This window comes from Pinus tabuliformis, chromosome 8 (genome assembly GCF_031772625.1).
Source record: "Pinus tabuliformis cultivar Carrire ecotype Pingquan chromosome 8, CPIR1, whole genome shotgun sequence".
In the NCBI taxonomy this organism is placed as follows: domain Eukaryota; kingdom Viridiplantae; phylum Streptophyta; class Pinopsida; order Pinales; family Pinaceae; genus Pinus; species Pinus tabuliformis.
In genome coordinates, this window is record NC_142294.1 from 1,370,067,723 (window position 1) to 1,370,083,288 (window position 15,566).

The following is a 15,566-nucleotide window of genomic DNA, read 5'->3' on the forward strand; positions in this document are numbered from 1 at the left end:
GTGACATTGTGCAGTAGTGGCACAATGGGACAATCATGACATAGTGCAGCAGTGGCACAATGAGACAACCATGACATTATGCAAGAGTGGCACAATGGGACAGCAAGCACGTGCAACATGTTGCAGCACGATGAGGTGTAGCATGATGACGAGATGCAACACAATGATAGGTGAAGGAGTCACCTTGGAGAATCAGTTGAAGCAACATGTCTTCTGATCTCATGTATCATCTTGTTAGAGATGATCTATGCTCTTATCTAGATAAGTCAAAGTGTTGACTTCTGTTGTAAATGTACTATCTCTCTCTCTCTGCTGAACTATTGAAGAACATATAAGGAGAATTTTGATCAAGGGTTTCCCCACATTGGGGTTTGTCCTTGGCTAGCGCCACATCTTATGTCCTCTTGTCTTGGCTTGTCTTTTGCGATTTATGTTTATGTTCTATCTGCAGTTTACTTTAATGTTGATGTGATTACTAATTTGAAAAAGATATTGAGCTAACTATGAAAATTGAAATAAATATCTCTAAGCATAGAACATACCTAAACTTAACAGTTGTTGACATTATTAAAAGTTGTAGAGTGTGAGTCTCTACTTAGATTGATGACCATTTTCCTCATCGTATTACATTATGCTTCCAATACATCAATTTTATGCTTTTGTTATACTAGTATATTCATGATTATAACATTTCGTGAAGTGCACTACTGTTCATTTTCATGCACCTTAGAGGTCATTGAAAAAAGAAAGGATCTATTGCATTACAAGGACTCTTCATGCCTTCTTAAAATCCTTTTAAACTCCCAAGCTTCCTTGTAACACATATGAGCAAGACACCAAAGAATGCTAAGATTCTAGCTTTTGGGAATGGTATTTCAAGGCCCAAGTTGGTGCATAGAGGGGATAACCCAAAGAATGTTGATGTTTGTAGCTTGGATAGGTACTTTTGCATTGGCCTAAGTGTCTAGGTGTGTAGAAGTTGCCCAAAGTTTCCTTAGGACACTTGCTATTCTAACTTATCCTAACTCTATCTTAGGAAAAACACATAATTAGTTATGTAGGCTAATTGAACTAAAGAAACCTAGGAAAAGTAAGTAATTTACTCTAGTGATTATGCTTAAATCTTAGCCGTTGATCTTAAGTGAGGTGAGATCTAATCTCGACTGTCAATCACTTTGGAGATTGGGGTCATTGATTTAGCTAAATGTAATGTTATAAAAGCAAGGAAAGGAGAGGAGAGACACACCATACAACAACACAAGACATTGAGAGAAGCATATCAAGGGTGAGTGGAGAAGGACTTCCATTCTAGTGTGCTGGGTCCTAGGAAGTGCAAAAGTGCAGCATTGGACATCCAAATTAGTCAAGGATATCGAGGATAGATCTAGGGCCTGATCTGTTGGATCAAATCTAGGGTATGTTGTAATTGTACTCTCCTCAGTTGGGCCATTCTCCTAGGACGAGAGCCCAAGTAGGTTTTGAGTTATTAATGAATAATTTTGATTGGGCAAAATCTGTTTATGTCACTTGTCATTGAGATTGGTGTAATTTTGCTTCCACTAATTGTGTTGAGAATCTATTTGTGCATTTATTCAGTAGATTGATAATCTGCTAGGTTAATAAAGTGTTAGGTGCTAGGTTCAGAAAAATCAACAAAGAATGCCTTGTTTATAACACATAAAGGAACACTTGCCACAAAATTACACAAATTACACCAACAAACAAAGTGCCAGTTGACCAAAGATTTCCAACATTGAGTTGAAGGATATCTTAGTAGCTAGTGCCTAATTAAACTAGAGAAAAATTCCTCAATGGAGAAAGGCCAAGAAGTAAGAAAAACCTAGAGAACTAGGATTGCTTGTGTCAGGTAGGTTGTTGCAAAGGGGCCAAGACCAAGAAGTGATTGCAGTTTGTGCAAACAATGAGACAAAATGTAATAGGCAAAAATTCAAGTAAATTAGTTGGAGATGGATAGAGGTTCTTACCAGGTTGATTTTTGGCTAAATGATCTTCCTAATTTCAATGTAGCAAGCTTTTCTTGCATAGTGTTTCATTATCCCACCTTGCCAATGCAGACCTTTGCCAAGGACTTAAAGAGTCTAAGCGTATTTAATTTCATGCATGCGAAAGAAGGGTTGGCTTGTCCTTTCAAATTCGAGCCCCTCGCTTGCAATTTGTTGGTGGTTTTTATGTGAAAACTAGTGATTAATTGTGATGTTACATGTCCTCGTCTCCAAAACCATAGAGTGTCAAGGAGGTGGGTGAAAAAGCCACCTCACATTTTTTTCGAAGGACACCTAATTTGAGAGTAACAACTTCATTGGCTAGAGAAAAAGCCTGCTGCTTTTTCTTGTAAAACTTGATAAAATGAGACCTTATGTAGTTTTCCAATCTTCTTCTGGATTCAAGCTATAATCGAAGCAAGTTTGCTTTTGGAGTGGGTGAATTTTGAGATCATTTGATTGATAAGTGTACTTGGTTCTCCAATATTAGTAAGGGAGGAGGATACTCTAATAAAGAGCATAGGCTTTTGCTTGATTGTTTGTAGACTTTCCCAGACCCAAAGAAAGCGATATTTCAAGGTTTCCCTTGGGACCTAATAAGACCCCCCCCTCACTTGCTGATTGTGCTTGTGAATGGTAGATTATATCCATAGAAAGTTGTGGATTTCATGCCTTATTGAATGTGACCAATTAGAAGTAACCTCTAATTGCACCTCTTGGGAGTCTAGGTTGCAAATGCCCGTGGAATAACTTGATCTACGATACATGGTCCAAGGTAATGACACTATTCCTACCAAATCCTCAATAGTTAACTCAATATGAGGAATGTTGCTAGGGCTAAGAGGATGCTTTTGGACTTTGTGAAGGACCATTGATTCTTGTTCTTGGCTCTGGAAGGATTTGCTCCTACATTTGGAGATGACTAGGATCCATCGTTGGAAACATATCCTATAGGATGGGAAGTGCCTAGCACAGGAATGCTCGAAAACGATTTTTTTATTTGCTACATATGAAGACATTATTTGTTGTTGGAAACCATAACTAATAATATTAAATTCCTAAAGTTAATGTTGATGTTCTCCTTTATCTTTCCTTTTCTATCCTTTTACTTAAATTTTGAACATTACCATCGGTAGTTTTGGGATGTTCGAGAGTTTTTCTAACCTCATTAGACTTTATATTAGGAGAGTATAATTTTATATCCCATTCATGATTTTGTAGGCTTGACAATTTTTAAGATTTTAACATCTCAAGGGTGGCAAGAATGCAACATTTTAGGATTAAATTATATCATGTATGAGGGTATGGCATTTAATCAAGAGCACCAAACTCTTTATGTACCCCAATGTTAGGGGTGTTCATTGTTGAACTCATTTGTCATAGCTACAATAAAAATACACCTTTCACAAAATCATTGATTTAGGCATGTTAAGGTTTTCACCTTGTTTTAGGTGTTGACTGAAATAACAAGGTGGACGTACTTGTACGTGTAGAAATTCCACAAATTTTTGCTCTGCTTGAATGAACAAATCGGAACCCAACTTGTAACCCAAGACACAAATTTTTCTCCACTTATTTTGCAACGGAATAGGAATAGAAATAAATACAGTCACACAATAATCAAGACACAAAAATTTCTAGGGAACCCAAATAGGAAAACCGTCTAAACCAATCTGGTTTTCTTTGCTTATCCTAAGCTTGAAACACCTGCAAGACCCCTAATCTGCTTCCCTTATCCTTTGCACACTCTTGGAGCCCTATTTCCTAGCACATTCATCCACAATCTATGCGCATAGGCTGCTCCTATTAACTAGGAAATACCTCCTAATTGCTAGCGCAATTCCCAAGGGAAAAATAGCCTCTACCAATCTGTGCACAAGCTCCTCTTGCACACTCTTCCTCTCACAAGCTCACACACACACAAACCTGTGCTCTCTATTGCTTTGTCTCACCAACTCGTGCTCACAAAACAATGAATAATTTTGTGCCTTGGTCCTCCTTATAAGCTTTTCGAATAGGCTAAATCTGGCAAGTTATATTTTTGGAAGTCAAACTACCGACTGATGAGTTAATTGAGTCTAACTGACTCATGCAACTCGTCCTTCCTCAATTTAGAACTCGAGACTCACTCACATGTCTTTTTCCAAAGATAGCTCGCACTAGAAGACAAGTTGAGCCTTCCACTCTTGCATATTAGTCAAACTTCTTCATGAACTGTCCTAACTTATAGGAACTCGCCCTAATTTTTAGGAATTTGTCCTAAATTTTAGGAACTCGTCCTAACTTTTAGGAACTTGTGCATGCTAAGGAAATCTGCTTCTTGGTCTCTTTGACTAAGGCACAAGTCAAAGAAAGACCTTTCTTGCTACTATTTTCAACACTCCCTCTTAGCGAGGAAGGTGTTTCTGGAAGAACCTTGTCCACCCGGATCTGTCTCCAATACTACCACGTTCTCAACTGCTATAGCTGCTCTCTCTGAATTGTTTGAATTCCCTGCTTTCTTTTGTGGAACTTGATCTGAAGACCTATTCCTTCCCACCATGTTCTGTGAGTCTATCACTTCAGTGATAAGTGCCATGTACCATATGTACCTGTGTGGCACCTTCCTCTGGCTAAAGGTGACACTGGAAGATCCAACTCTCTTCTGATATCCCTTAAACAAATCCTTTGCCCACTTGGCTCAAACTCTCCCTATACTGGGAATCTTTGACTGAGTGGCTTCCTCCACTCACCTTGGGCTATGCTCCTCCTCATCCCACTGGTCAGCCCATTTGCCAATTAACGTAGACTCAAACTGAGATACTGGTTGAGGCTCCATCTTGAGAGCTCTATCCCGCTCTCGCTGAACCCCCACTTCTCTACTCTGAGCTCTCCTTGCCTCGTTGCTCAAGGCTGCACCTGCCTCTACTTGCAACTTGTAGAGATTCTTCACCCTCACATCTATTTGCTTCTTACATCCATAAGCTAAGTGCTGGAGGTAAGCCTTACCTCTGTAGAAGATGACATCATAACCCTTGTCCTCAAGGGTAGTTACCGAAACAAGATTTTGCCTCAATCCTGGAATATAGAGAACATCTCTGAGATGAAGAGGATTACCTTACTCCCTTTGAATCTGACAATACGAACTCCTCTAGTTGCATACTGACCATCATCTCCTACCTCGATCTGAAAATGCATGTCCTTCTCTTTTAGGTGGTTGAAACTCTTCTTGTTCCCAGTCATGTGGAAGGATGCTCTTGAATAAATATATCATATACTGTTGTCCGCTGAGCTTGCCATGCATGTTGGGTTGTGTTATAGTCTTTACACGACTAGCCCACATAGTTAATCGGGGGGTTAGAGGGGGGTTCACAGGGGGTTTGAGGGGGGTAGGTAGCTCCCCTCTACAGCGTTTGGGGCAGCGCCCCGAGGAAATTTTTTTTGGACTCTATATTAGGTGGGGCGAACCTACCTATGGTTTTGTGCATGGTTTTTGGTACATGGTTTTGGACGCGATGGTTTTCGGTCCATGGTATTGGATGCTTTGGCATGTATAAATATGTATTGTAACATTGAAAGGAACATAATGAAAAATCAAGCTAGTAGTCCTGGTTTTGGAATCCGGGGGAAAATCTTTGTGTATATGTGTTTTATGTGTTATGCTCTCGCATTGTTTATTTTCTATTCTTAGAATTCATATGCAGGTAATTTCTGTACGGGGTTAAAACCTACAATGCAAACAATCAATGAGAAATATTTCCCAAATTGGGTAGAAAATGCATCGACCTCCGCTGATGCAGCTACATGATCCTTACTGGATTCCTTCTTCCACTTAGGACACTTAGTGGCATAGTGTCCAAACTCATGGCAATGGAAGCACTTGATCTTGCTTAGATCCTTCTTCTTGCCCTTTTGACTGGACTCGACCTCTCCTTGGCCCTTCTTGCCCTTGGATTTACCTACAAGAGCAAAATTCTCCTTGTCCTTGGTCTTGACTGATCTTCCTTCTATGGTTCCTCTTTGGATCTCTTCCTGTATGCAGTCAGTCCAAAACCTGTCCCAATCAGGAAATTTTTCTCTCCCACTAACAACATCTTGGAACCCTTTCCAAGACTTGTGAAGTCCAAGTAAGGCAAGACTCACAAGGTCATGATCAGATACAACTTCACCCACACCACCTAGTTCATCTCGAACCTGAGTGAACCTAGTAAGATATGTGATAATGGGCTCACCTTGTTTCATCTGGATACTCCTTAGCTTCTCCTTAAGAGAAAGCTTCCTGGTATCACTAGTACTCTGATATAACTTTAAGATGGCATCAAACATCTCAAATGTTGTCTTATTCTCATGGATATGAGGAACTATATGATCTTTGACCCCTTCTAGAATAATCCTCCTAGCCTTGACATCATTCTTAGTATGTTGGGCCAATTGTTGGGGATCTTGAGGTGTTGCTATCACCTGCTTGATAAACTCTCCCACCCCATTATCCTCCAACACAATCGTGATCCTCCCTTTCCAAGAGATGAAGTTCGATGCTCCCTCTAAACAGTGATTTGCTCTCAATCCTTGGTACGCCATCCTGCTTCCCCAGAGAGATCTCCAACACTTACCCACTAACAACCTTGTAATCCTTCACAAGAAGTTATACTTAAGGCTCAAATAATTATGCCTCTCCTATCAGTCTTGTAGTCCTTCACAAGAACTGAACTTAGGGCACAATGTGACAACTACTATAGTCCTCCAATCTGCTCTTAAGCTGCCACCTACTCTCTCCCAATCTTGGACTCTCACCAACCTACACCAACCTAACATCAATACCATACTTGAAAGAACACAAACAAACCTTGGGTCTGGATGATTAATTCTGTCCCCAAATCAACTCGGCCTGTGCATCTAAGTCTGAAGTTTTGGCCCTCTGGTTAGGGCTAGAGACTGTCCACGTCAGCTCCCTAAACCTGGTCCAAAGACTCCCAAAAAAACTGCAGTCCCATGTCATTGTGTCAGGTGACATATATATATATATATATATATATTCCTTCTAAACGTGGTTATTGAATCTTTGGCTTAGCTTCACTTCTCAGAATCTGTATGTTCCTTGTATATTTAGTTGAATATGTAGACATGTGCTCTCTTTTCATTTCCTTGCAAGGTGTACTGTATCTCATTGCATATAACAAACTATCAATTGGAATTCTTGTTATCATTTGCATTCCTCTAATAGCAGTGGAAGGGTCAAATTGTTTCTCAAATTATTGACTTGACTTTAATGACGCTACATTGTTGCTTGTTGTATTTCAGGGCGTTGAATTTTATGCCATAAATACAGATGCTCAAGCTCTGCTACAATCAGCTGCAGATAATCCTGTTCAAATTGGAGAACAATTGACGCGTGGACTGGGTAGGATACTTTTGCCTTGTCATTTGAAAAGAAGATATCATCTCTTATTGACATGCTGAAACTGAAAACGTTTATATTGCTAGAAAGAATCAACAATTCTTAAAATTTGAATCTGTCAACCATTTAGTTGGAGAGTAGGGTTTGGGCATCGAGTAATCTGTTACTGTAGTCTTAAGATCTCTCATAGGATCAGTAAAGGGTAATCCAAACTTTTATACTCATATAATTTCAGATATATGAAGTCTTAATCCAAACTTTTTGACTCCTATGAATCAGATATATGAAGACATGATCCAGTATTTTCTACTCCTAAAAATTCATATATATGATGTCCTAATATCATGTATGAAAATCCAGCAAGTTATATCCTCATTTAGACAAAACCATGATTTGGTCTACAAATCACAAGTTATTTAATCTAAAAAGAGTATGCATTCCATAATTGTTTTTTGAATGCTTACAAAATTCTATTAATAAACCATCCTGTACATAAAAAACATTTATTGCGGAGAAGTGGGTAACATGTAGGTCATTACCATAGATTCATGAAAGGGATAATTACTAGTTACAAAGATTCCCCTTAAAGCAACTAACTAAATCTAGCTTTTATCAAAACATTGACAGCCTTAGCCTCCCCAAAATAATAATACTTAATGAATTTTAAGTCTGTAATAAAGGTCTTAAAGGGCAAGACAAAATTATGTTCAAGATTCATAGATGTTAAGTCTGCAAAGCTATTGGGTATTCGTCATCATTAGGCTTCTCAAGCCAAGAGTTGAGAAATGCTTATCAAGCACAAAGGGGTCACATCATCATTAGCCTTTTCTTGATGTTTCACCACTTTAGAAATATCCAGAGGGATGTATGCCCTAGAGGAAATTCTTGTTCAGAGCATGTCATGGGTCTCCATGCATTGGTGTTGTGGTCTACATTGGCATTATTTACATTGTTGATGAATCTACGCTTGCTTGATGATGTGGCCAATGCTAGCCTAATCCTCAATTCTGAGATGGAGTTGGTGACCTAACTTGGGAGGGGCTAAATGGGACCCTACTCATTGTACATGGTGCTTTACTTTGATATCCCAATAGTTTCTGCAAAAACTGTAAGCTGAGCGTGACATTATCAAGTTGAGTTTGAATTTGTAGTGACAAATTAATCATGATTGTCACTATTTCAATCAATCTATGTACTATGATTTTAATATTATTATGGCTTTTAGATAGATGAAATAAGATATCTACTAAGCCCCAAGGGTTAGCTCAATTGATCGAGTTCCTGTCGTTAAAGCTTCTTGCTAATGGGAGGTCATGGGGTCAATTCTCTTTGACGCTCCTGGGGTTATGCTCTGTTAATGAGCTGACGGGAAGTGATCCCTTCGGGAGGATCTACCTGGATAGTTTCTGTGGACGTAGTGTCCACCGATCTCTGGTGTCCATGAACCACACAATAAAAAAATTTCTACTTTGAGCACTTACCAATTTGCATCATGATTAATAGTTCAAATTCTTTATTACCCAATAGAATATCCTTTCAAGAAAGGGGAACTTGCAACAATTGGCTGCAAAGATCTGTGGCTTGCTCTAGACCACTTTCGTCTTCTTTGCATTACTAGAGAATTTGCCTAAATGTTTTGGCCTTGCACATCAACGCTAAAATTCGGTTCATATGGAGTACTTAATAGATAACTAGTAAATTCTAATATCAGATATTTATATGAAATTGAAGCAGTATTAGTAACACAAAATATGCAAGTAAAAAGTGCAATATATATCATTCATACGGCATGTGCTTGATCCCTTTCATAAAGGCTGTCCAACTTAGTGTGTTAGTTTCTTTCTTTTTATGGTTAGTTTCTCTTTATTTTAAGTCAAGGAATCTAGAAAAGTAATAGCATTGTGGAGACTAAACATCTCCGTTACATTAGGGGCATACATTGACCATGCTGGGTACATCATCTGGTGTCCCCGTTGCTTGAGAATATGTGATGCCAGTTGGGACATTCCCAGGTGCTCACCCCAAGATGATGGGGAATGCTGGGGATGTATCCGTGTAATTATTGTCTAAAAAATGACATTTTTGCCATTGTGGTGGCAATTAAGGAAGTAAAATTACACTTTTCTTCATCATTCTTGCAGTGGCAACATAATGATTGTTTTTGGTTCAGAAATGCAGGTACTGGTGGAAATCCTGAACTCGGGGAACAAGCTGCAGAAGAGTCAAAGGTAGCTATAGTTGAATCTCTTAAGGAATCAGACCTTGTATTTATTACAGCTGGAATGGGTGGGGGAACGGGGTCTGGTGCAGCTCCTGTTGTTGCACGATTATCAAAAGAAGCAGGCAATCTGACTGTAGGTGTAGTTACTTATCCTTTCAGTTTTGAAGGTCGTAGGAGATCTGTACAGGTGGGCATGCTTTGGCTTTTATTTACCATAGCAACTAAATTGTGCCTATTGTGGTGCTTTTCTTGTCAGCATTTAATTTTTTGTGATGCAAGGGTTGTCTAGAGGCTGAACTACTGTTTCAATGTTAAACTATTGGCTGAAATAAAATTCTGTAACTTTTGAGCATCATGTTTCAACTTTCAACTAAAAACTGTTTTGATTAACTTGTAATGATTCTGTCCAAAGATTGATGGCATTAGAATATTTAAAAGGAAATTCCTTACAATGCTTTAACTTTTACTGTATTGATATGCATTGATGATGTCCGTAACACTTAAACCATTACTGGTAGAAACTGACTCAGTGATTAAATTGTATGCAGGCCTTGGAGGCAATTGAGAGACTACAGAAATGCGTGGATACTCTTATTGTCATTCCAAATGATAGGTTACTAGATGTTGTTGAAGAGCAGACACCTCTTGAAGAGGCTTTCCTCCTTGCTGATGATGTTCTACGTCAAGGTGTACAAGGAATTTCTGATATAATAACAGTAAGTGGAATGCAAACTTAATTGTATGCTCATGTTTTTCATTTTGACTTTCTACTATGATATTTGGTAAAACATATTTAAAATAAATGAGATTTGCAGTGTGCATGCATTAAGTTTGTTGATATGATGCATATAAAAATGCAGATTCCAGGCTTAGTGAACGTGGACTTTGCAGATGTGAAGGCTGTTATGAGTAATTCAGGAACTGCAATGCTTGGAGTGGGTGTGTCATCTGGAAAAAACCGAGCAGAGGAAGCTGCACAGCAGGCTACTTCAGCTCCCCTCATCGAAAGATCAATAGAGCGTGCTACTGGTGTTGTGTACAATATTACTGGGGGAAAAGACCTTACACTTCAAGAAGTAAACAAAGTATCCCAGGTATGGTATATAGCCTTTTTATGAAAGACAATGTTGAACATTTATGTTGTTGTTTTGGATGGAATTGAAATGTTTGAGAATTGTGTACTGTTTTTGGTTGATATTGCTTCAAGTTATCAGTGGCTGTGTGCGATAACATATACATAAGCTTAGGTGCCATGTCCAGCAAAATCACCCAGGACTTGCAGCTGGCTTCACCCCTTTTTGAGACGTACCGCTCAGATAGGGCAGGTTACAGTGAGAATTGGAACCATGGTGGACGAATTAATACTATGTTGACTTCACAAACGAATCAAAGGGTTCATTGGAAAGATTGTGTATTATATTAATGACGATAATATTTAAGTTGGCATTGCCCTCTTTAAAAATGTGTGATGAATCTTTAAGCTGTCATGTTTGCTACTGTAGAGGTTGGTACCCCAAGTGTTTATAATTTTTTTTGTTTTTCTATAACGATTGCTATCCAGTAGGTTCTGCACAAAGCAATTCCACTTATTGTATAGGCTGTGCATTTTGTACACTGAGCTAGTTGTTTGGGAATGCATTTTGTAAATGTTGACTACATTCCTAAATGCCTATGCTGAAACTAGTTACAGTATGGGCTATGCATTTTGCACTGTAGGAGCCTAGTTGTTTGCAAATGCATTTTGTATATCTCATTTACATTGCGATTGTTTAAAGCTGTTAGGGTATGGAGGGACAAGTTTCAGGAACAACTGCAAAGGCCCTACAAATTTCAGGGCTGGTATACAAAAAAAACCTCACTCCCATCCATGCCCACAAAATATAGAAAAGATATAGAAAACATGGAAAAATTAGTAGTTTTACCAATGCATTATAATTGATCAAAGTAGACTGTAGAACACATGCTACATCCAGTTATCCAATTTGAAACTCAATTAGGTGAATCCATAATCCACACATCTTACATGATACATACACATATCACATTCTGACAGCATATAAAAATTTAAATGACAATTTTGTATGAATAGTCTTAAAATAATTAGTGGAGTCCTTTAAAATGACCCGGTGGCTTTAAGATGACTAGTTGGGCCCTCCCCTAAAAACAAAAAGAAGAAAAATATTCTTTTTTGACTGTTTTCTTTTATAAACTGCCACCTTTGTAGGGCATGGTTGGACGTCCCCTGTGTTGGAAAATCAAGGTATTTGTAGAATAGAGTTGATTTTCCTTACTTGATAATTACTTGTGATATTAGTTTCCCTTTTATTACTTTTATTTCTTCTTCATCAAGCAATTACCAAACATGGAGATCACAAGAACACAATGAACATAAAATATAGGCTCCAAGCTAGGGCAAAACCCCTCCAAGGGGAAAACCCAGAAATGATACTTCTCTTCTTATAGAATCAAATCAAAGTGAGATCTCCAAGACCCAAAGACCAAAAACAAGACTTCCTCCGATGACCAAGTCAGCCCTTCAACAAGACATCTTTCAAACAAGTCAAATTCCATCAAAGTCAACGAAGGTCAAACTCTCCAAAACCTGCTCCAGTCAAAGTCTTGGCGCTCTACTTCAGGTTTGCTATTTGGACCTACAATTCTCGGTCTTGCAACTCGCATAGAAAACCTAATTCTTTGCAAGTGTGGGCAGAAAAAGGTCAAACTTCAAGTCTTCTTCCTTCGCTTTTAACTTCTCCTTTTCTCCTTGACTTTCGCTTTTGAATTTCTTCTTGTCTTGGTGTAGATCGAACTTATGTGTTGTGTGTTCAAATGAGTCGAAGTCTCTTCCTATATATACCTTTTTCAAGGGGTCGAATAGGCCTCTCCTAGGCCTACTTTTCCTGGCAGGGCCGACTTGGCTTTGGAGGAGAAAATGACTCTTCTTGACTCAAAGATGATAATTTTCTTTTGTTACAAAGAGTCTAAATGTGACTATGACAAATATTCTTCTTTGACTCAACAAGCCCCTAGAAGCATGAAGAACATGCTTTGACCTATACTTGAGCATGAAACCAATGCTTAAATAAAATTCTTTTTCTTTTTATATAAAATATATGATGTCATGATTACAAAAGTCATTATGAAGGCCGAATCTAGTTACATTCTCCAACACTCCCTCTTAACTAGGGAGGTATTCATAATCCCATCATAAGGTACAAGGATTCTCAAATTGAAGTATTTTCATAATAAGAGTCGGATTGATAAGCCATCTTTAAACATCAACATCATAACCAACATTGTCAAACATAGCAAGGCCTTGACTAACAAGCTCTAACTCTCCACAAGATTAGAGCACAATGTTGGGTGGCTTTATGTAAGATGCCACACTACCTCTCAAAGGCACATACCCCATCCGGATGTTCACCGGGTATGTCCTTCTAGGACTATTCTTATTTTGGATTACTAATCCTCAAAGAATATCAATCCTCTTTGACCACTCTTGTTTTGGATACCCTGTCCAATCCTCAAAGAGTGTCGGTCTATGGGACTACTTCCTAATCCTCAAGGAGTACCAGTCCTAGGTGCTTATCCAATCCTCCATTCTCCTTACCATTGCCTTCACTAGACATACAATTGTTAGTCTTGGTTTAGTGCATGACACTTGGAGAATATGGTGTCTATCATCCCTCCCTCTTAACTAGCCAGATAATCCTCATTCCCTCTTGATAAGGGAATAGATCCTTGCTCCCTCTCAACTAGGGAGACACAAACAAAAGTCTAAGTTTGTTTCAATGCATTAGCTACTTCTTCTGTTGTGGAGATTTTCAATAGTAGTTGTAGGGCTCCTCCTTTCCTTTGCATCATCGTTCTAGGATGTCAAATATTCCATCATACTTCTTGACAAGTTTTTTGGCTCCTACCATCATCACATCATGTCAAACCGTGAGTTTCCTGGATCCCAACAATATTTTATGCAACATTGTCATCAATTGGATCATCCATTTTTCTTTAAGGAGCCAAACTACTCACAACTACCAGCACATGCCAAAGTTTTGCCTCATATTCATTAATGAGTCACATCAACTGCTCTAAAAATCAATGTTCATCCAATCCATTTGCTTTCAAATCAGACATTTGTCAGTACTATATTATCAAGCACACTTTTCTTCCAACCTCTTCACATGCTTTTGCAATATGTTCGACCAGGGAGCCAAGTCATATTCAAGCAGATCATCAATACCAGAGTTACCAGAACATAATAACCTCTTAGTCAAGTCATCATGTCAAATTCTGTTACTTGCTCCTTCTAAAGTCAACATTCTTTTGCATGTTCTATCTTCACATTGCAACAAGGTTCTGCTTCACTTTCAAATATCAATGTGTTCTTGGAATGAAATCATCAATTGGAAGCTTCAATATCATCAAGGTCCTTATAGGTCCCTCTTTCCATCATGCTCATCATTATTAGGAAGTCATCACCAAGCATAAGTCTAGCTTTTTCCATCCTTCTCATCTTGCTTTCATAATTTTGACAGCCTTCATTATGTGCATGTAATTCTCATTAAAATACAACCCAGACAGATATACAAAGACAAGAGCATAATGTCAATCTAGTCAATCTAGGGTTTCTATGAATTCTAGGGTTCTAGCTATAAAGCCTAGACATTCCTTGATCCATCCCTTATTAGGGATTTTACTTTAGTGGAAACATCTAGTCCTAGGGTTTTGTCTTCAAGCCCTAGGATTTTTCTTAATCCAACTTTTGCTAGGGTTTAATACATACCGTAGACTCTTTCTCAAAATTTTTTATACTAAGGTTTTGAGATATCAAAGAATACTTAGCCTGCAAACCCTAGATACCATTCCCCAAGAGTTAGGGATTCCTTAGAGGGAACAATTGGATAGGGTTTCCTTTTCTAGGGCTTTCCAATTCAAGTCTCATCTAGGGTTTAAAACTCTAGATATAAAAAGCTATACAATCTTACAAACCCTAGATTCTTTTCAGTCATCAAGGTCTAATATGCAAAACTTCTACAAGTATGCTACAAAAAACCTCAATGCAATTCATTTCTAGATCTTAGGATCTAATCTTCACATTCAACTCAATACCTGGACCATTTTTAGCAAACTTGGTCTTCATGTGAGCATGATGTAGTACCTACCATGCTTAAGAACTACGTCTCTTTTTCTTTTCACAACAGAACCAATTAGTTAGGGTTTCTATCTCTAGGGTTTCTCCTTTTATTCCATACTTTGTTAGGGTTTACAATCCCTAGATGCCCATACTTGTCACTTACAAATTGTAAAGTTCTACAACCACACATAAGGTTAGTTGCAAAACTCTCAATTTTAAGGTCTTCAAGATCTATCATTTAGATTCTATACAAACCCTAGAAACTTCAAAGTTATCGTTCATGCATTACTATCATGTTGTAAAACCCTAATGAAATCATTAGATTACAAGACCTAGCATATTATTAAATTCTTTCATGCTACTATCCTTTTTCATGATCATCATCATAACCTTGACGCATAACATGAAATGTACATAAAAATTATACATACCTCTGCCACTTTACCTTGAAGATCTGGTTCTTCTTTAGATCCAATTAGCTTTGCTGTTCCCATATCACTATCCAATTATCATGTCAAGGTTTCTTATTCTTGTAGTAATTCGTGTCAATGTTATACCCATATTAGACTCTTGTCACTTGCATTTCTCCAAGAAATTCGCTTTGTAGATGGGTTCTCAAATTTGCAAGGCAGAGAGAATAATTCAATCTTGGTCTAGTAGCTCAAAACGAACTCGCCTTGTTTGTAGCAACTTGGACTGTTGCAACTTGCACCATAGAAATCAATATTGCATGGCATCATAACACTTGTTGTGATTTGTTTGACATACTACATTTGTACTCTGTTGCAGCTCATATATCATATTGCGCATATTATTGTCAGTGCTTAGAAG

The 15,566-nt window shown here is 38.2% G+C and overlaps 1 protein-coding gene across 2 annotated transcripts in view; it reads left to right on the forward strand.

Annotated features, from left to right (window-relative positions):
• The window catches only part of LOC149240598 (cell division protein FtsZ homolog 1, chloroplastic-like), a 43,705-nt gene that overhangs the window by 10,194 nt on the left and 17,945 nt on the right, over nt 1–15,566 (forward strand). For both annotated transcript variants that reach the window (XM_089373763.1, XM_089373764.1), the window contains exons 2-5: nt 7,284–7,383; nt 9,559–9,788; nt 10,150–10,317; nt 10,462–10,695. In XM_089373763.1, the coding sequence (XP_089229889.1) occupies nt 7,284–7,383; nt 9,559–9,788; nt 10,150–10,317; nt 10,462–10,695 (732 nt within the window). The remainder of the gene's footprint in view (nt 1–7,283; nt 7,384–9,558; nt 9,789–10,149; nt 10,318–10,461; nt 10,696–15,566) is intronic.